Below are 22,390 nucleotides of genomic sequence, written 5' to 3'. Positions count from 1 at the left end.
GGAAGTCTGTGGGAGAGTCAAGAGTAGAACGACTGTCTCTGGACTCCCAGGCCACTGCCATATCTTCTGAACATCACCAGCTGTATTGGTTGTTCAGGGGAAGGGTTATCCAGTGGTTAGGTCATTAGTCTAGGACTTAAAGATCTGGGTTCAAGTCCTTGTTCTGCTACAAAACTTCCTGTGTGACCTTAAGCAAGTCAGTGTGTCTCAGTTTCCCCATCTGTGCAATGGGGATAAGAGCACTGCTCTACCTTACAGGTGTGTTAGGAGGATAATACATGACAGAACATGAGGTGCTCACATACTATGATAACAGGGACCAGGTAAGTACCTAAAAAAGACCAGAGTTTTGAAAAAGCTCAGCTCCCATTTAGCCATCACAATTGTGGGTGCTGAGCATTTGAAAATCTGGTCCTGTGAGTAAGTCTCAAAATGCCCTTGAAGGGTCAGGTGGTATCGATAGCTTCATACGTCATTGCTACAGCTCTGTTTCTGTGGTCTCTACCTTTAAATCTCTAAGGTCATTGATGGCTGCAGGGCCTGGGAACCAGTCTGTGTTTATTTCGGTGCAGACTGTTATAGAATAGATGCACACACTGTGCTCTCTCTCTCTCTGAGACTTTATTTCTGTTTTTTCTTTGGTTTTGTTATTTTCTTGACCTAAAATAAATATCACGAAAGTGCAAAATACCTGCTTGCCCTTAGCTTCTCCAGGCACAAAGTACAAATCCCATTTTACAGATTAGGGAAACTACATGCAACATGGTGAGTCTGAAATAGAGCCTCTTTTTTTGGGACTTTCGGTTCCCTGCTCTAACCCACGCTTCCTCCAGAAGCGGCAATAAAACCCAGGAGTCTTCACTGCAGATCTAACCACTAGATAACTCTCTCCTAGGCTCAGGAGTAGAACCCAGGCAGCCTGACTCCCTGGTCTGTGTGTTAACCACTAGGCCATCCACACCTCCCAGCTGCTACCTTTCCAAGCTACCATTTCTTCTTCTCCTTCTATGTATGGCTGGAATTCCTGGTTCCCCTTCCTCACCACATAAGAGACTCACGTTCACACAATTAATCCCTGGCAGATAGCACCCTGGCCCTGTGTTCTGTTCCCTAATGCCCTCTCCAATCCCCACCCATCTCGGGCCTCCTCAAATTCTGTTCCCCACCCTAAATCCCCCTTAAACCTCATTCCCTCCTCAATGGCTGAAGTTCCTGGTCTAATTCCTGATCACTGGATAGCTACCTTCCAAGTGATCTACTATCCTCATGTCATCGAGGTCCTGTTTCCTTCACCAGCTCCTGCCCTGAGTCGATCTTCCTCACCTAATTGCCTACACAGCTCTCTCCTCTTCCTCCAATCAGACTTTCTCTAGATAATTGCATCACAACCTGATTGTCTCTCTCATCTCGGTCTCTAAGGCTCCATTTCCTCACTGAACTGGGCTCGCTAAAGCTGCATTCCTTGGTCTAATTATTCCAAGGCTCCATTGCGTTACCTAATTGCTTTTCTGCCAGCCTGGTTCTCTCATCTAGGTGCTCCCCAAGCACCTGGGGTCAGTTCTGATCTCAGTTACGTGGATGCAAATCTGGAGTGACTCCATTTTAAGTGAATGGAATTACTCCAGATTTATGTTGGTGTAAACAAGAGCAGAATCTGGCTCTTGAATAATTAAGAGTTAATAGGCCAGATTCTGTTCTCAGTTACATTGGTGTGAATCTAGAGTGACTTCACTGAAGCCAGAGGGTGAAATTTGTTGTTGGCCTCACCCAGTAAAGTTACTCTGTGTTAATGCTGGTATAAATGAGAGCAGAATTTGACCCAATGGCCCACTTACATAGGTATCAATCCAGAATTACTCCAAATCAACAGTTATACCTGCGTAAATGAGATCTGAATCAATGTACTCCCAGTTATTCCAAGCCTTTTCTTGCTTGGATCTACCTTCCTAGCTGCTTCAAATACAAGGGGCACATGAACTCTTTCTGGCAGTCCCTGAACTGGAGAGCTTACAAACTAATAGCCAAGAAGAATCCTGATATCTCCCCTTTTGCAGATAGGGAGCTGAGGCCCAGACAGATAAGGGGGCAGGTTTTTTAAAGATACTTATGCACCTAAAGATGTAGGTAGGCGTCTAACAGGACTTTCAAAAGCACCTGACTCCCACTCATTTCAATTTTCAATTCAAATTTCAAAGGCACCTACATACTTTTAAAAAATCTGGACCTAAGTGACATGACCAAGGTCACACAATGAGTCTGTGGCAGAGCCAGAAGCTGAACACAGGTTTCCTGAGTCCCATTCCAGTGTCTTAACCCCGACACGAGTTTCTCTCAACCTTTACTGTATTAGGGCCCTCACAGGAAAAAATAAGTTTTGGGGAAGTCCTCATCTAGCTATAAAGAAAACAAGGAGTGTTTGCAGCCCCCTGTTTTGGAGAACACCCCCCCACCCACCCACACACTGAGAACCAATCTGTTTGATCCTTCTTCCCCTCAAATCCTCACTGCATTCTTTGGATCAAGGCACCCTCTTTGATTTGCTTTACCAGCCAGTCCTTCTGCAGCTCCATTCCCCTCTTCTCATTATCTCCCAGCCTCGGCCTCTTTCTCCAGCTAATTGATCCACTGTTTTGTTTTCTTATCAAATTCCTCCCGGCCTCCCATGCCTCCTCTAATCAATTCTCGGCCCCATCTCCACTGAGGGCCCCTGGGAAGCTTTGTTTCCAGACACCCGCCGTATCTAATCGCTGGGGGACTTTACCTAATTGGTGTAAAACCTGATTTTTCTCTCTCTAATCATTCCGAAGTCCTGATTCACTTATCTAATCGCCGGGCCTTGTACCTACTCTCTCTCTGTCCCTGGAGCTCCAGCACCTTGACTAATCGCACTCTCTCTTTTGGATACATTCCTTCACTCCTGCAATGCCTTAGCTTCCCCCAGCTCTAATCCCTCACAAATGCGGCTGCTTTAGCTAATTGCTCCTCTGCTTGATCCCCGTGGCTAATCCAGCCACAGTTCAGGCCTCTTGCTCACCCTACTGCTGGGAGGTATAGCCAGGGTATGTCTCTATGCCACCTTCCTGGGTGAATTGTCGGCAGCAAGAATAGAACCCAGAATCTTAGGAGCATAATGCGTGAACCTCCTCAGCTTGAGGTAAAAGACCCAGCTCACAGATTCATAGACTTAAGGTCAGAAGGGACTATTATGATCATCTAGTTTGACCTCCTGCACAATGCAGGCCACAGACTCTCACCCACCCACTCCTGTAACAAACCCCTAACCTATGTCTGAGCTATTGACGTCCTCAAATCGTGGTTTGAAGACCTCAAGCTGCAGAGAATCCTCCAGCAAGTGACCTGTGCCCCATGCTGCAGAGGAAGGCGAAAAACCTCCAGGGCCTCTGTCAATCTGCCCTGGAGGAAAATTCCTTCCCGACCCCAAATATGGCGATCAGTTAAACCCTGAGCATGTGGGCGAGACTCACCAGCCAGCACCCAGGAAAGAGTTCTCTGTGGTAACTCAGAGCCTTCCCCATCTCACATCCCATCACAGACCACTGGGCATATTTACCTGCTAATAATCAAGATCAATTAATTGCCAAAATTAGGCTCTACCATCATACCATCCCCTCCATAAACTTATCAAGCTTAGTCTTGAAGCCAGATATGTCTTTTGCCTCCACTACTCCCCTTGGGAGGCTGTTCCAGAACTTCACTCCTCTAATGGTTAGAAACCTTCGACTAATTTCAAAGTCTAAACTTCTTAGTGTCCAGTTTATATCCATTTCTTCTTGTGTCCACATTGGTACTGAGCTTAAATAATTCCTCTCCCTCCCTGGTATTTATCCCTCTGATGTATTTATAAAGAGCAATCGTATTCCCCCCTCAACCTTCTTTTGGTTCGACTAAACAAGCCGAGCTCTTTCAGTCTCCTTTCCTAGCCAAGGGGGCACTAAAGGAGGACAGCACCACATGGACAAGGTGTGGTTATAACGTCTCTCAAGCTGCCTCGCGGTGCTGCTCTCAGACCGGCACTGTGGCATTAGGACTTCTGGGTCCGCGTCCCATGGTCCTTGGCGCTGCGCGGGCTCCGAGTTCGTTCGCAGCGTGTCGGGGAAGAGTTGTTAGCCCAGGAACTCGTTCGAGTCAGTCTTTTGCAGCATGGCGCACTCTGGATTCCTGGCCGCGGCCTTCGTTCCAACCAGCAGCAAGGCACGGCTCCTGCCCTGAGAATTGGCCGGCGCTGAATGTTGGCAGAATACACAGGTCCCTCGCTCATTACAGGAAGGCTCAGCTGAGACGGGAGGACAGGCTTGAAGGCCCTGGAGATCTTGGTTCTTTTCCCTGGCTCTGTCATGGGTTCCCTGTGTAGACACGGGCAAGTTGCATGGGGGTGTTTTCCCCCAGGACTCCCCAACCAGAAATGGGCCAGATTTTCACAAGAGTCCAGCTCCCGTTGAAGTGCCAGATCTTCCAAAGAGCTGAGGGCGCTGGGTGGAGTAACTGGCTCTAAGGGTCACAGTGGGAGCTGCTGGGGCATGAGCACCTGAAAACCTGCCTCTAAATGAATGCCAAGTTCTGTGGGGACTGAGCCCCGGGGTATCTGTCCTTCTGTGCCCAAACTCCCATCTGTAAATGGAGGAGGCTGGTCTTCCTTTTGTCTGGCTTCTGTATGTCCATTGTAGGCTCTTCAGCATAGGGTGGGGCTGTTTAGGTATCAGTCCATCACCTTGCACAACGGGGCCCGATCTCAGTTTCGGTTGCAAGGTGCTATTGTAATACAAAAACTAAAGGCTCCCGTGTATTTCCCATGAGATTTCAACCCCTCCCAGTGGTCGTTCCCGTGCCGACGGCATCGAGATGCTGCACCCCGGCAGAAAAATCTCTCCTTTCAACTTTTAATTGGGACCCTGGGCTCGACCAGTTCTGATTCTCTGCTGTACTTGTTTATCTGGGAGGGATGCAGGGAGTGTGGCTGGGAGGAGACAGTCCATGGCTGTTTGAGAATGAGACAAGAAGAAGAAAAAAAGAACAGATTCACAACAGTCAAAGCCTCTGGCCCTTCTGGAAAATGGGCTAATGCGGGATCTCCCCACATCATCCAACAATTGCATCGACTGATCTGATGCCACCTTTGTGTGGACTAGTGGTTAGAGCGAAGTCCTGGAAATCAGGATTCCTTTCCTAGTTCTGGGAGACAAGTGTTGTCTAGAGGTTAGCTTGCTCGGGTCAGTTTCCTGAGTTCTATTCTGTTTGTCCTCAAGCAAGTCATTACCCACTCTGGGCCTCAGTCTCCCCATGCATGAAATGGGGAGAAAATGCCCTCTGGAACAGTAGAGGGTTGCCCTGCTCAGCTATTTGATATCTGAAGGTGAAAGTGCTAAGTTGTTAATGACTGCAAAGTGCTGTGAGATCCTTAGGTGCAACATATTAACTAATTAATAACTTAGTACCTAGGTGAGTCAGACACACTGGTCCGGATTCCAATCAGGTTTACCTTTGTGAAAAGGAGGAGTAACTCCAGGGAGGTCAATGGGGTCACACTAGCATGTGGGAGAGCAGAATCTTGCCCGCAGAAGCTGAGAACATAGGGCAGACTCTGTTCTCAGCTATGTTGATGTAAATCCAGAGTCACCTCATTAAAGTCAACAGGGGGACTCTGGATTTACACTGGTATAACTGGCATAAGCCTCTGGCCCTAACTGCATTAATGTCAAAGGAAGGACTCCGGATTTACAGCGGTGAGACTGAGATCAGGATCAGGCCCTAGCTCTGTCAGTGTCAGAGTGACTCTGGATTTTACTCTGATCTTGGAATCTGACCCTCCCACCTGCCCAGGGTCTGTAATGAACTGATTAGAGGAAAGAACAACAGGGCTGATTTGGTACCATCCTCCCCATGTGGCTGTGGAAGGAAAGGGGGGAAGGGAGGGGCTGGGAGCCAGGGCAGAGGCTGGGAGCAGGCAGTGGAAGGCTGCATCTCTGGGGGCTCTGCACTCTGCCAAAGGCAAATCAAGGACACAGAGGCGAGAGGGCCATGGGGAGGCAGCTGAATGGCAGAGGTGGTGCATCGGGGACAGAGGGGTCTGGCAAACCTGAGCACAAAAGAGGCTTTGGCAGGAGGTGGCGCCAGGGTTGCTTGGAGCTGTTCGGCTGCTGGAGCAACATAAGGCCCACATGGGAGGCAAGGGACAAAAATCTGAATGAAAATGTGTGTGTGTGGGGGGGGAGGGGTAACATTGCACCCTGCGTGACCTTGGCCAACTCTCTCTCTGTTCCCTATCTGCACAGAGGCCTTCTGAGGCAATAAAATCATACCTGGCCTCGATCAAGGTAAGCACCTAAGCTAAATACGTAGGGAATGTTGCCTAGTGGTTAAAGCAGAGGATTACAAGCCGGAACTCCTGGGTTCTATTTCTGGCACTTGGAGGGAGTTTTGTCTAACGGTTAAAGCAGGAAACAGGCACCCTGGTCAGGCTCCTGTCCCCTCTCTGTGCCTCAGTTTCCCCAGCTGAGAAAGGAAAGTCATGATACTGACACAGGTCTGTAAAGAGGCTTTGAGATCCACAGACCACCTAAGCACAGTGCCTGCAGGCACTAAATACCCTCAATGACACATGCACCCAACGATGCCCCAGTCCTTCCTTGGGCTGGGAAGCCCATGGGTTTGTCTATGAGCCAGCGGCAACCCCGAGGCCAGAAAGAGAATGAGTTGGCTTTGAATCCAGGGCAGCAGGCAGACCCTGCAAAACGGGTGAGCCCTTCTGTTAAGGCCGCACCTCCTGGCTTCGGCTCAAATATGTGCCACTTGGAGACAGGATTGTTCATTATTTAATTCAACCAATCCCCTTAATTAACGCGGAGTTGGAGCTTTCTGTGCACCTCGGGCTGCAGGAGGAAATTTAAACCGAAAGAAAAAGGCCCTCGCCCCTTTGCACGGCAGGCTAGATAGGAGGGGTGTGTTGCCTAGAAGTTAGGACGAGGGGTGGTGCGGGGATGGGAATGGGGGGGGGGGTCAGGAAGCTTGGGTTCTTTTCCCCGCTGTGGGAGGCAAATTGGATCTAGTGACTAGAGCAGAGACTTCTGTTCGTAGCTGGGTGGCAGTGGTGGCTGATGGTCAGATCAGGAAGACCATGAGTGATCAGAATTTGTGGGGTCTCTGAGCCCTGGGAGGGGATGTTGTCTATAGACTAGACCTGGGCCCCTCCATAGTAATGGAAGCCGAAACCCTTCGGTCCAAGGTCACCAATTTGAATCCTGCTCTGGTCGGTAGCGAAAGAAAGTGGCCACCACCCACTGGTGACCTACGTGAAGTGAGTTTGCTGGGCCTCAGGCCAGTCACTCATGGACAGGCGTCCGTGTCACAAACCACCTCCACCGGTCTCCCTCGCTGGCAGCCTCAAGCAGACACAGAGGGCTGGACGCCTGGGATGCTGTTGCAGGGATAAACCGTGGATTTGAGGACCAGCATACAGGAGTCAGGGGGCCTGGACTCAGGCACATCGGGGCTGGCCCCAGACCCTGGAACGAACTCCCCCGGGAGCAAAGGATCATCCCACATCTCCTCACCATGCCTCCAAGCAGCCTTCTCTGATAGAAACACAGAGCGGTGTGACCATTTAAGTAGGAGACCCTACCAAAACAACCCACCCACCCCAGCGCATACTCCCTTCTCCCCTGGGCTTGAGACAGAAGCAACCACACAGGAGGGATGCGAGCCACGTGGCTGAATGCGCGATTGGAAGTGGCTCAAAGGCCGTGATGAGGATGGAATAAGAACCTGCCTAGAACAGAAACACACTTGATGCATCATTAAAACTTGAGCCGATTGGGCTGCTCAGAAGATGAGCCTAGCCAAGGCCAATGAGGCAAAGGTCTAGAGTGTCTCCAGCTGGGGGTCCTGACCCAAAAGGGGGTTGCAAGGCTATTGGGGGGGGGTCACGGTATTGCCACCCTTACTCCTGCGCTGCCTTAGAGCTGGGTGGCCAGAAGCAGCAGCTGTTGGGCGGGCGCCCAGCTCTGAAGGCAGTGCTGCCATCAGCAGCAGCGCAGAAGTAAGGGTGGCATGGTATGGCAGGGTTGTCCCTTTTGGGGAGGTGGGGGTCATCACAGCCTGAAATATTTTCAAAGGGGGGGGAGCTCAGCAAAATAGTTTGAGCACCCCTAGCCTCAAGGATGTTAACAGCCCCACTCTGCTCTCCTGGCATGTGCCCTGAATGGCAGCCCCCCCAGCCCTGGAGATGAGTGGGGCTCGGTCCGGTTGTCCCGTCAAAAGCAGATGACCCCAAAGAAGGTGGAACACGCTAGCTGCCTGCTGTGCCAGCGGAGCCATGACCCACGCAGGAGCCGTCCCAGCTCAGTGGAGCGTCTCGGCGCTGAGCTGCCCTCCTCCAGCACGTCGGGGGTTAATAGGCAGCCATTGACTGCGTGGGTGTTTCAATCCAGCTCTGTGCGGCCCCAGAGGGGAACTCTTCACCTGCTCCCCGGGAACAAAGTTCAGCCCCGGGGGACGCCTCTGGGCGTTCCTCACCGGCTGGGGGCTTGAAAGCGCCGCTCTGCCTGCTGAGGCAGGTTGCTTCGGGGCTGTGGGAGTGTAGAGGAGTTGGGGGGGGAAGGGCCCCCACCCATCCATCCATCCTCCCCTGGAGGTGGGCATGATCCTGTTCTCAGCCCCCGCCTGGCTGGGCTGGAATGGTTCCCCTGCAGATCATCTTACGGCCACTGACTGAGCAGGCAGGGGGATGGCACTTGAGATTTCCCCTGTGCTTAATGCAGGGCAGTGGGACTCCGGAGACCCAGCTTCAAGCCCCTCGTCACCACAGACTCCCTGCGTCACGTGGGCCCATCCCTCCCAGTGCTACGGCACCTTTGGAGCTGCTGCCGGGCCGCACTAGGGGGGTTGTACCAGCAAAACTACTGGGGAAAAAAATGCACCCCCTTAATCTGCTTTGCCGCAGGTTCAGCCCAATATTTCTTGTCCATTACTTCACTGGGCACGGGAGAACAACCAAGCACAGTTATACTGGTGCCAAACCTGTATGTAGAGCAGGCCTTGGAGTCTTCTGCTCTAGCCACTAGGCCATGATGCTAACAAACAGCGTCAGTCCTGCCCAAGATACCGAGTCAGGAAATCCGACGGTTCTTAACCTTATGGCTTCTCCACGTGGGGAAGTTAATTGGGAATAAGGCAGGGCGTGAATGTAAAGAGCTAGAGCCATTCTGGATTAACTCCCTGTGTGGACACTTTTATTCTGGAATAGCTATTCCAATCAATTTCCCCATGTAGACAAACCCTTCCTTCGTCTTCAGTGGGACCTAAGCACATGTCTACATTTAAACACGTGCCCCTAACAAACTAGGGTCTCCTGATGACTCTGATTTTTTTTCCCAGGCTGTTGAAATGACCAAAGACCAGTGAGGGAGGGAGGGAGGGGACCCCTCCCAGCAAAGCCTCCCCCTAACATTTTTATTAACAGCGCATTGGTACCCAGGATGCTGCAGCCTGGCATGTCTTCCTTGGCATTGCCATGGCAACCACAGAAACACAACAAACAGCGACAACACACAGCAGACAGTCGGCAAACATTCCCGTTTTATTTGCTTCCCCCGTTCGATTGGTCCTTTTCCCCACTCCCGCAAGGAAGCTGCTCCCCGCAGAAGAGAACGAGAATATTATTCTTTCATGTATAGTGCCCTCCGCCTCCCAGCCATAGGTGCTGAAACTAGGGGGGCTGCCACACCCACCCGCTTGAAGTGGATTCCATCATATCCAGGATTCGCAGTTTGGTTCAGCGGCTCTCAGCACTCCTGCTCCCAGCAGGATCTCAGCATCTTTTGCAAAGTTACAGTGCCATCAGAAAGGCAGCCAGCTCTGGGGTGGAGTGCAGCAACCCCCCCATACTGAACTTTTAAATCTAACAGGCCCTGATTTTTGTTTCCCATCGGTGTTGAGGGATCTGGATTTTCAGATGTGAAACAATCAAGGCTGCTCAGAAGAGGTAATTGTGGCTGAGAACAATGGGGCTTGTTCCGCCTCTTATGCCAAAGGGCTAGTTAACAGCCACACGCTGCTGTGTGCCCTCACCGCGATGTGCCCGAGAGACTCAGATATGTGGTACCTGCTGGCTAAGCCACTCCACATAGATGGCGTCCCTACAGGCATCCACCTCGTTCAGAATAAGGCCCTGACCCAAGTTACAAGGCCTTGTCTTCTCTGGGATTTCAACCATGGCGACTTGTTTCACCAGTGCAAACTGGGTAATGCCACCCCAGTGCAATGGGGCTATATTGGCAGGTAGTGTCTGCATGGCTTGGGGTGTGTGTGTGTGCGCGTGTGAGAGAGCACACTGGGTCAGGACGCAGGAGCCCTGCAGTGTTCCATTCCTGGCTCTGCCACTGACCTGCTTGGTGACCTTGAGGAACTCACTTTGCCGCTCTGTGCCTTAGTTTCCCCTATCTGTAAAACGAGGATGCTCTCCTCTTTTGTAAAGTGTTTTGACATCTGGGGAGTACATCGTTATTGCTGTTGTGTGTGTTATGTTAGCACCTAGGGGCCGCCATCGTGGCCCAAGCCCCCACCATGCCAGGCCCTTTACAAAAAACACAGAACAAAAAGATAGTCTCCACCCCAGATTGCCAACAGGTTAAGACTCAATTATCAGAATGGTCCGTTCGGGGGCGGGGATAACTCTGAATCCTGAAAATCTGACCACGTTACCTGTGAAATATTTCACATGCGCCCCATCTCCTGACCACCTCGCTCTCACGTGTCTGGTAGCATTCCATCACTTTTAAAACAACAACAACAACAACAACCCCCCCCCCCCAAGAATGCACCAATCTGTCACATCATTTAAAATAGTTTATGCTCACGGAGGCAATTATGATAATAAATAACGAGGGAGACGGAGCGGGGCTGGGGAGCGGGAACACTGTTGCTAGGGGTTGCATGGCAACTGGTGATTTGTCTCACTCGGCAGCCGCATCCCGGGTGAGGTGACACGCTGTATGCCGAGCTGGGAAAGTAGAGGGGCCGTGCTTGGTCTGGTGGGAATTTACAGCAGGCGGCCTAGGGGCAGGTGTATATTAAAGTCCTAGGTGACCATCCAACTGCCCTGCCTCTCTATCCCCAGCACCTGACCGCTCCCCCCACCCCAGAACGTCTCAACAATCCAAAAGAAGATGATCCCTCCTCCTGTATGTAGAGCAGGCCTTGGAGTCTTCTGCTCTAGCCACTAGGCCATGATGCTAACAAACAGCGTCAGTCCCTAGGAGAAGCACCTGGGGGTAGGTGGAGGGTGAGGAATAGCACAACAAGGAGGCTTATGAGCTGCAGGTAGGTAGGACAGGGTAGGGCCCCTGGGTTCTATTTCCTGGCCTGATGCATCACCATCCCTCTTTAATGCCTTATTTATTTAGATTTGAAGTTCTTTGGGACAGGGGCTTGTCTCTGACTACACACGTACAGCGCCTGGCACAACACGATCCCGATCCTGGCTGCAGCCTCTCGCTGCTAGTATTATTATATACACATAATAATTAGTATTTGCACTGAGGTAGCACCTAGGAGCCCCATAGACCAGGACCCCTGATGCTAAGCACTCTAGCCAGAGAAAAAAGGCAGCCTCCTCCCCCAAAGAGCTTATTATTTAGATTGTAACAATCAGCCAAGTCACAGCCCCCCCCACCCCCCGTGCCTCCGTTTCCCCCTCCTTAAAATGGGGGCAGCGTGACGTGCCCACCGCCAAGAGCTACAGCTGAATTATTATATAAACTCAAAATATTCTTGTCAAACTCCGGTGACCAGCATCGCCAGACCAACAGAATAGAATCCCCCAGCGGCGTGCGGTTCCCCAGGTTACAACGACATCTAGTGGACCTGCTGCCGGAGATTGTACAAGCGTGGGAGCTTGCTGACATTTTCAGCCTGGCGCCCCACCCCCTTTTTTTAAGCAGGCAGGGAGGAAACAAAAGCGGTCACCTGGCATCCAGGTCCAGGCCCAAAACATTGCCAGCGGCTTCCCAGATTTAAGGTTGGAGTCCCCAGTGTCGTGTGAGTCGACGCGGGCTACGGAATGGGGCCAGTTTACATCAGCTGAGGATCTGCTCCATGGACTTGTGCTCTGACACCAATGTTGAAACACATACACAGCCTGAGGGGGGAGCCCTGTGCTTAAGACACTGCTCTAGGATGCAAGAGATGGGGCTTTGATTCCTGGCATGGTCACAGACTCTCACGTGAGTCCCAATTCACCATTGCCCTCCACATGTGCAGATCTTTACACTAGTGAAAAGGGAGCTAAATGGTAGCGTGTTTCCCCATTCACTTTGCACTGCTGCAGATGACTGCCACCGTGTGCCTGGCAGCAGAGCACCAGACCTGCATGCTCTGTGCCTCAGTTTCCCCAGCTGTATAATGAAGAGAATACTACTGCCTGGGCAGGGTGAGCAACCACAGGGTGGGGGTGAGGTTTCTGACGCACAGACACCCTTGGGATAAGTGTGATAGAAGTGTCTCAGGAGTAAAGCTCCCACCAAAATCTAAACCACAATTTTCAAAGCGGGCAAGTGATTTTTTTAGGTATTCAATTAAGACACCTTCAAGGAGGCCTGATTTTCAGAGGGTGAGGAGACAGTCTGGCCTAGCGATAGAACACTGGGACTTCGGAGACTGCAGTTCAATTCCAGGCTCCGCCCTTCGCTTGCTGGGTGAACTTGGCCAACTCACTTCCCTCTCCGTGCCTCAGTTTCCCCAGGTGTGAATGGGGATAAATGCTACTGGATCTCCTTTGTAAAGAGCTTTGAGATTTAATGCCTCCCTCTTTACAGCAGTATTATTATTAAAGGGATCTCCCGCTGGGCCTCTACCCATTTGACACACCCAAAAAATCTTTGGTTACTTAGGAAAGTCTTGATGGCAGAAAGATTTAGGTTGCCGAGGGCAAGTGGAAACACACAGAGTCCCAACTAAAGAGAGAACTGTGTGCTTCAGAGAAGGATCTATTATTTCTGAGCCGCAAATGGAAGAAAAACCACATAACGCCCCCAACCTGACTATTCATGCACATGGCTCTTTCTCCTGGCGGCGCAGCACCCAACAGGTTAACTACCGCTCGCTCCTATTTTAGAGCGTGAAGCGTTTCTGCAGCTCGCTACAAATTTATTCTTTTAAAGATATAATCATAGTCTTTATGAGATGTAATCATAGTATTTATGTAAGAATTAAGTATGTCTGAAAGTGGCCTAAATTCCCTGCACAAGAGCTGAATAGATACCTAAGCATCTGACTCAGTGCGACTTAAATGAAGCCCATTCCGGGCTAATGTTGCTATTATCTAGCTCATTATAAACCGAGTCATCTGCGATGCATATTAATCTTTGGGAGGTGCAGGCGAGATATGGGGGTGGGGGGGCAGTTTGCTGCCGGAGCCTGTTTCTCAGCTCCATGGAATTTCAGTGGATACAAAAATTAAATAAGAATGTGACCTCCAGGCCTTGCCTGCTTGTCCACACTTCAAACTACACAACAGCCCGAATAGCAAAGCCCTGCCCACGTGAACACCACCTAGCTACAGTCAGTCATCCAGCCGGCCAGCAGCCCCCGCTGCCCGATCATTAACTTCGGCTGAGGTTCGCCAACAGCTATTTTGGAGCAGCCTCCATGGGGCTGGATTGTCAGAGGGCAAATGCTGAGAAATCAGGCCCCTTTAAAGAGATTGGGCATCGGGGGGGGGGGAGGGAAGATATCACTCCTCCTTTTTGGAAATGCCTGGCTTCATAGAGAAGCAACCCTAATTGAGCTGGGGGGGTCTCACTGTGCTTGGTGCTGTACATACACCAAGGGGGAGAGAGTTCCTGCCCCCAAAGAATGTTCAATCTAAACACGGGGGGTGACATTATCCCCATGTTACAGATGGGGAAATAGAGCACAGAGGTTAAGTGAGTTGCCCAGCACAATGAGGCTGTAACAGAGTCAGGGATTGAAGCCACATCTTGCCAGGCCAAACTCTGTGCTTTCACCCCAGTACCAGCCTTCCTGCCTGTAGGTCAGGCTGCTTTTTAACCTCTCAGCCATAAATTTTATACAGTATCTCATTGTGTAAGCTCAGGCTAAGGCATGCTTTGCAAGAGATGGTGCTCCTCACACTGAGCTGTGATGGCCGGGGGCAATGCGAGAATCAGAAGCCACTTATCCTATTTCACCCTTCATAAAAGCAGAGGGAGGGCAGTGCCTTTACATTGGCCAGAATCCCATGAGGGTAATTACATTTCTCTTGCTTTAAGAGATTTCATCTTGTGGTTTGAATTGGACAGAGCTGCTCCAAGTGAAGAATTGTACGTTGCTGTGGAATAACAGATGCGCTTCACCGCAGCAGTGGCTGCATTTCACAAGAGGGTCAAATGATTTTTGACCTCTACTCCTAGTGCTTTGAGATCCCTCTAGACATGAAGTTGCTGCTGTATAAATATCATAGCAAGGCACCTCCTTCGTCTCACCAGACTCAGCCCTTCCCCCTCTGGCAATGGTGGGTCTGGGGGGTAAATCAGCCCCCCTGGGGGCAGTGTTTACCTTCCCCTTCTGTGCTCCTTTGACTGTTTTCAGGGTTGGCCTAAGGGGTAAACCTCCACCATACAAAAAGGAAACAGTTTTGTAAACACAAAAACAAAAGGGGATAGATACCTTTTCCTGCCTCTCCGCTGGGGCAGTGTTGCTCTGTTGCTTGTCCTGGGGTGTCTGTCTTTCCCCTAGCAGGCACTGGGGTTTGGCTGTTCCCCTCTGGGGAGGAGCTCAGCCTGGAAACTGCTTCTTTCCCAGCTGCCACTTCCCTCACTCTCTCTTCCCCTTTGCTCTCCTCAGAGGAGGGGTTTTTTTAAAGGCCTCAGGCAGCCGTTAATTGGATTCAGGTGGCCCTAACTGACCTGAGGTAACCCCTTCTCAGCTTGTAGGAAAAAGGGCCTTTAACATTCTTGTGCTAACATATCAGCCTTCCAGGACCCTCCTGCAGCCCTCCGGCCTGACTTTGTCACAATAGAAAAGTGTTTGTTTGTGGCATTTCGAGATCAAGCTTGGGTCGTTTTTGGTAAGAGTAGATTGAAAAGCATTCGCCCAGTCTCCTTGCACTTTGAGTGGCCCTGGAAACACACATGTTTCGCCTGTTCAACCCACTCTGATTTACATGCATAGACCAGAGGCAGAATTTGGCCCTTATTGTTACTTAAAGTAGTATCTAGATGCCTCATTTTAGGATCACAGTCCTGCTGCGCCAGGCGCTGTCTGTCTAGATCAGTGATGCTCAGACTGAGGCACGGGAGCCGGAAGTGGCTCGTGAATGTGTCTCCTGCAGCTCTTTGTATCACATATTAAAAGACTGTGAGATTTAATTGTTAACCAATCTAAGTCATTAACCAATCAGGATGCTTTTACTATGTTATTAAACAAGTGTAGTTGATAAAATAATAATATTTGGTCAGTCATTTTGCTGTATATATATATGTGTGTGTGTGTGTGTATATAAATAGTAAATGAAACAATGCATTCACACTACTGCGGCTCTTTTGGGTAATGTTGATCATTTATTCGGCACCTGAAATCACTGAGGTCTGAGTATTACTGATACAGATTGTTTCCCCTTTGGCCATCTTATCTATTTAGGTTATAAAGACAGGAACGGAGGCACAGAGCAGGGAAGTCAGGAGCGTCACCCACCCAGCGTCACCCACTAGGCCAGTGGCAGAAATAGAATCCAGGTCTCCTGACTCCAAGTGCTGTGCTCTGTCCACTACACCACGCTGCCTCCTGCTTCAGAGTTGATCTGTATCAAGGACAACTTAACTACTGTTTTGTCCACATATAGATGTTTATTTAGAATAAACCGAGTGAGGCGTGGGCACAGAGAAGCCATGGAGATTTGAATACACCGGGCACAAGCCTGGAGAGGCAGGATTCACACACTATGTACAGCAATTGAATGACAAAAACAAAAAGACAGAAAACAGACAAAAATTCCTCCCAGGGACACTGCAGGAACAGAGCTCCAAGACAGACAGATTTACAGTGCCCCACTTAACCCCTCTGTGAGCGAATAACCCAGAGCAGCAAGACGACACCGTAAGGTGAATTACGTGAGTACATGTACAGGTGTGAGGGTCTGATCCTCATTCACACACAGGGCCCCTTTGTGCTGCACCAGCCGGGTAGTGGAGGCTTGGATTCAGTATAATATCAGGCCTCAACTGTAATTTAGACTCATTTGAAGCTCCCTTTGCTGCCAGAGGGGTGCGAAGGGGGCCCGAGTGTAAATGAGGGTCGGGTCCTCGATTGTTACCAGGATTTCTCTTTAGGAGCCTGTTCTGAGCGATTCCCCAGCGCTCCCTCTCCCGACTGACGTCTGCCAACCCAGCTCTGCTCACCGTTTTTTTCTCCTCTAGCAGTGAAACGCTGCTGACTGCTGCAGCGTTATTCTTGGTTTACTCCAATGCAAAGAGGAGCAGGATCTGGTCTCAAGGGAATGGAGCATGTGCAAACCTGGCCGGATCAGGCCGATTTGGGGGCGGGATGCTTGACAGTTCAGAGCACTTTAGCCCCCATTAAGCATGGCCAATAGCCCCATTCGCTTCAATGGGATTAGTCACCTGCCTAGCAGTTAAGCACATGCTTAGCTTTCCCGAATCAGGGCCAGCGTACTCAGCACCCTGCAGGATTGGGCCTAATAGAACAGCTGGCAATTGGTTGACTGCAACATCACTAGACAAAAAGCGCATCCCATGGCCTTTGGTTTGGGTTAAAAACCCACTGAAACAGCCCCCCAAATGTTTGATGTTTTAGACCTTTTCCGGCCATTGGGCTGGTCGGAAGTCTAAATCCAACATGTATCATTGCACGGAAAGCAGCAGCAGCGACGGGTTTAGCTCAATCCCTAATGATGCTACGTTTTAGAACGGATTCCAAACAGCATCAGCTCTTACTATAAATAGCGAGGAGCGCAGCAGCCGGGCTGGATGGGCGAGCAGCTCCCGTTTGGGCGACGCAGGCAGAATCCTGACGGCGCTTCGCCGTAGGAGAGCTTGCATTTGGCCAGGTCTGTGAGCCCTTCTAGCACAAGCCTCATTTATATTAAGGCCCCTTTAAGTGTCTTTGGTATTGATCTGCCTTCCAGTAACATAGTACCCAAGCACCTCGCAATCTTCAGTGCGCTTAGCCTCACAACCACGAGGGTGACTGATTTACAGCGGCTTTAAGACTTCTTTGTGCTGCCCCAGCATCATCAAGGGAACACGACTCAGGCCTTGCAAGGCTGCAGCCTTATGGAACTGGCAGAATTTCTGAGCGTAAATCCCCACCGCACCCTCCTAATTGGAGAGCCTAGCAGTTTAAGGCGCTGGATCAGGACTCAGACCGGGGTCTTTAAGTCTCAGCTTCTTGAGTGAAAGCAGGCTCGATTCTGTTGCCTGGCAGAGGGTGTACATTGCTACAGCAGGGTAGCATTTTACACTCCTTCCGGCTGGGCTAAAAAGGGCTCTGAGGATCAGGGCAAGAGAGAATCAAGCCCAGCCACTCTGGGTATGTCTGGGTCAGCTGCCTGGGGCTAGCGCTCTAAAAACAGCTCAGGTTGGGGATCAGGCTGGGAAGCCCAGGGAGCAGAGGGGGCTTCAGACCCTGGGCTCCAACTTTGAAGTGCTGCCTACACAGCTAGTTTGAGCACTAGTGTAAACCCAAGTCTGTGGACCGAGTCGGTGCTGGAGGCTGTGTAAACATATCAGTTCCCTGTCTGCATCCTGGAGATAAACCATCCCTTTCTCTCAACTTTTGTCTATCTTCCTTATTTAGACTGAGGCCACGTCTACACTACAGCCTTCTGCTGACGTAACAATGGCAATCCAGAGTGATTTCTGATCCACACGGCTGAGCCAGCAGAAAGCCCGAGTGCCGATCCAGTTACACTGGCAAAACCATGCTTGTTTCACTCAGCGGTGGGGTGGAATAAGCGATATTGCTAATTGTGCAGGTTTGCTAGTACAGGCTGCGTCCACACTAGGAGCACTTTGGCAGGATAGTGCACTGGCAGAGCTATACCTTAGTGCAGACCTGGCCAAAGCTCTATAGGGCAGGGATTGTCTCTGACCATATGTATGTACAGCTCCCGGCACAAAGGACGTCCAGGAGTCCTAAGTTTAGAGCTGGCTCTGTCTTCAGATGGAGTGTAGTATAAATCTAACAGCTGAGGAGGTTATGAAACAGCCAAGCGAGATGATCATGGATGAAGTACACCTGAGACTTTTTTCCTACTAGCTAACCTAAATCTCCTTTACTGCAGATTAAGCCCATTAGTTCTTGTCCTACCTTCAGTACATGTGGAGATCAATTGGCCACTCTGATCATACATCGCTCTGATCATATCTGAAGACTGATCCCTTCCCTTCAATCTTCTATTCTCAAGACTAAACATGCCCAGGTTTTTTAGCCTTTCCTCATAGGTCAGGTTTTCTAAACCTTTGATCATTTGTGTTGCTTCTTCTGGATTCTCTCCAATGTATCCACGTCTTTCCTGAAGTGTAGTGCTCAGATCAGGACACAGGACCCCAGCTGAGGCCTCACTCATGCTAAGTAGAGTGTCTTATATACAACACTCCTGTGTCTTATATACGATACTCCTGTTAATACGCCCCAGAATAATATTTGCCTTTTTGGCAATTCCACCATTACATTGTTGGTTCATACTCAGTTTGATCGACCAGAACTCCTAGTCCTTTTAAAAACGATATACGATTTAATAACACCTCACTACCCAGCTTCTGCAAAATCATGATGCCATTGGGGAAAAAATAAAAGGCTAATTGGTATAAAACTGCTTTGTAAAGCTAATGCCAACTCACTGTCCCAGATTCATGCTCATCCAAAAAGTTGAAGCTGAAATGTATTTTAAAAGGCAATAGTCTCTTAGGCCAGTAGGTGTCATTGTATCAGCAAAGGAGAAAAAGGGGGTCATCACCGATGCTGGATTTTTAGCTAAATTTTCGGCAGATGCTAAAGCAATTGTCCGTCGTTACCATGAATGCCAAACTCAGGGAATTTCTCTTGCCTTTTGAAGGCTGCACCCTTATACCTGCTGGGTCAGAGCCTCAGCTGGTGTAAGTCAGCCATGCTCCATTGCCAATTTGCATCAGATGAGGATCTGGCCAGCAGTATGCCTTGGCAAGCAGTACGAAAAACGCCAGCATCTTAAAAGTTATATATCTAGTCTCTAGTCTAAGATCGGTTGGGCAGAGACCTGCCCGTTTTAACCCATGGCATTAACACAAGGCTTTTCACCCCCAGATCTCAAATTGCTTTATACGGGTGGATGTTAAATTATTATCTATATAATGAAGTAGGTATTATTATATTATCCCTGTTTTACATAGGGAAACTGAGGCACATCCAAGCAGGTCCATGGCAGAACTGTGGATAGAACCCTAGTCTCCTGGCTGCCAGGGTACTGAACCACACTGCCTTATCTATGGTGATGTCTTCGCTGCAGACTCGGATCACGCCTCTCAAGCTAGCCTCGCTCCAGTGTGGCTGCTGACGCGTCGGGCTAAAATCGAGCTGCAGCTCATGAGCCAGCCGACCTGAGTTAAAAGGGGGCATGCGCCCGTGTGGAAGGAATCTGAGCTGGGGCCAGAACTCGAGTTCACTCTGCTGTGAAGACGAGCCCTGTGAAGTGTCCCGCCCACCCGTGACGCAATATTATAAACACAAGTAATTTCAAGGATTCACTGGCTGGTTGTGGTGCCTGACCAGACCAGGCACTTGTAAGCGTTCTCAGTACATGCCTCGGCACAGGCAGCGCAGCGTTACTGGTGCTAGGGTGGCAGGTTTCATTAGCGTCTTAATGGGGTTCTAAAAGTTATTTAAAAGGAATAAGGTGGCAAGAAAGAGGGGGGCTTTTTAGTACAGGCATCAGCCATCCTTGCCCCTGCTCCCACAAACGCGCGCGCTCAGCTTCAATCACCGACTCACTCTTGTGGCACTTTTGATTGAAAACGCTCGGGGGCAGGGGCTGTCTTTGCATTTTGATGGTGCCTAGCACCACAGAGTGCTGGGCCATGACTGGGGGGAGCAGGCACCCGACTCCCGCCCTCCGTTCAAATCAATAGCAGCACTTGTGCTTAAACACATGCAGGAGTGTCTCGCAAGCCCGAGGTCGTGGTTTGTACTTCCCTTCCTGTCCCCTGGGGATTATTCATTCCAGAGTCGCCTCTGTCAGATGTTAACCACTCGCGTTTACCCTCTTTCCTGTCCTTCCAAGATGGACAGTGATTCACCCCCCCAATTCCTTCCATTTGCCAGGGCTACACACCACCCAGAGAACATGAAGATTTAAACAAACAAATCACACCCTTGAGGTCTCCCCTAATTTTGACATGACCACACCCCCTTGCCCTGCACTGTACGACAGATTGCAATTGGTGAGCTGCGCTATGTTGATCCATTTTTCCCCACTGGAACCCCTTGGAGACTTTAAAATGAAGTGAGTGGCCTTAATTAGGGTTCAGCTGCTCTCTATTGCACACTGCTTTATTATTGTAGGGCTGCCCATGGGTCTCAGGCAGCCCACACACAGTGTTTATTATTGTAGGGTGGCCAGCACTGGTGGGTTTATGGGATTTTTCTTCATCTATGGGCAGGCTAATTCTGATTGAGAAAACAGAGGTAGCTGGGGTTTTTTTTGCTGGGGTAGGGAAAAAATAATTACAATCAACGTATCTTTTAAAAAAAGAGTGAAAGATCGAGTCTGCAGCCTACAAACCCTCAGTGTCCTTAAACAGCCACTGGCAAAGTGACCTGAGAGAACTAAACTCAGACCTCAAACATCTAAAAATACTAGTGTAAAAAAAGGGTTAAATATCCATTAAAAAGCCACAGAGACTGCTAACCCCCCTCCCACACACACACCCCACGCCTTGTGCTAAGAGTAGTCCAATACCAGCTGTTCAACTAGGCCTGAGCCTGATCCGCTGCCGTTCAGCAGAGACCCCACCTGGGAGAGGACCCACGCGTGGTACGTGGATCGTTTGCACGCGGCGGTGCGGAGCATGAGCTCTCACACGTCTCTCGCTGGTTTCACCCACGTTGGGGGGGGAGCGTGAAAGAAGGTCCAACCTCGCGCTCGCGTGGCTGAGAAGGGATAAGCCGGAGCTCTGCAACTCAATGCGTAAAGTCGCAGCCTAGTTAAAAAACACACAAAACAAAACAAACAATCGCCTTGTTCGTAGGAAGTGTGCGGCAGCTCGGAGTAATAGTGTTTCCTATCTAGTCAAAGCAGCAGCAGCAGCAGCATGGATAAGGCACTGAGGAGTCAGACCCTGGGGCACCGGCTCGATTGCCGCAAAGGGACCGCAGATCAGCCGTAAGCCCCCCAGCTGCAAGGGGGCAGGCAGATGGGGCAGACCTGCACACCAGTCATTCTAGACCACTGCAAAGCCCCCGAAGGACCATTGCAACAAAAAGGGCAGCTGTAAGGGGTGCTCTGCCCTCTGCCAGAGCATGCGCCAGCCCCTGAATAAGGGAGGCACAAGCGTCTCCCCCTCACCCCCCACGTGTATGCTGGGATCCAGATTTAACCCCCAAGGCAACAAGATACAGCTTGATGTAGAAGAGCTCGAGTGTGCCAGTTCTGGGCACGGGCGAGTTAACGGCAATGGCTCCGGCTCTGTAGTCTTCCCCTTTCCTTGGCAAGGTACCGTTCAGAAGCCGGATTCTGTCCCTGAAATCTCTTTGGCAGGTTCCCTCCCTCCCCCCATCCCACCCCCCAGCTACTTCCTGAAGAACTTCTTGTTGAGGAGGAAAATGAGCAGGTTGACGTTGACTTTGGCCTTGTCGAAGAGCTTCATGACGGCCACACCTTCGTACTGCAGCTGCAGCAGGTCCTGCGAGGGAGAAAGTCCCACTGGTGACAGGTCTTTGGGAGAGCCCAAGCCAACGCCCCTGGTGGTCAAGGGAGAATCTTTCCCTCGACTTCCAGGAGCTCTGGATCCTTCCCTCAGCTCCTTCTGAGCTGCTGTTGGCACATCATGCTGGGATTCTATAGCCAGCTGCATCCCAGGCTCTCTGAGCAGTGGATGAACGTTCAGTCTCCCAGCACCCCCGCCAGCGGTAGGGATTATCCCCCATTTTACAGATGGGGAAACTGAGGCAGAGGGGAAGCAACGTGCACAGAGAGTCAGTGACAAAGCTGGGAATATAGAACCCAGGAGTCCTGGCCCCCCCTGCTCTAACCACTAGATCACGCTCCCTTCCAGAGCTGGGATTAGAGAACCCAGGAATCTTATCAACCAGTTCCCTGCTCCAAGCACTCTTCCTCCCTAGAGGGGTTTACTCTGGTATAAATTAAGGATTCTAGGCAGACATC

General features: G+C 50.4%; 1 protein-coding gene across 1 annotated transcript in view; it reads right to left on the bottom strand.

Moving 5' to 3' along the window:
* Positions 1 to 15,848: 15,848 nt before the first annotated feature.
* IQGAP3 (IQ motif containing GTPase activating protein 3) overlaps positions 15,849 to 22,390 on the bottom strand; it is a 44,011-nt gene continuing 37,469 nt past the window's right edge. The window contains exon 38 of the mRNA XM_044990696.1: positions 15,849 to 21,908. Within this exon, the coding sequence (XP_044846631.1) occupies positions 21,795 to 21,908 (114 nt within the window). The 3' untranslated portion in view covers positions 15,849 to 21,794. The remainder of the gene's footprint in view (positions 21,909 to 22,390) is intronic.

The sequence above is a fragment of the Mauremys mutica genome, chromosome 17 (assembly GCF_020497125.1).
Source record: "Mauremys mutica isolate MM-2020 ecotype Southern chromosome 17, ASM2049712v1, whole genome shotgun sequence".
In the NCBI taxonomy this organism is placed as follows: domain Eukaryota; kingdom Metazoa; phylum Chordata; order Testudines; family Geoemydidae; genus Mauremys; species Mauremys mutica.
This window is presented reverse-complemented; position numbering and strand designations above follow the sequence as displayed.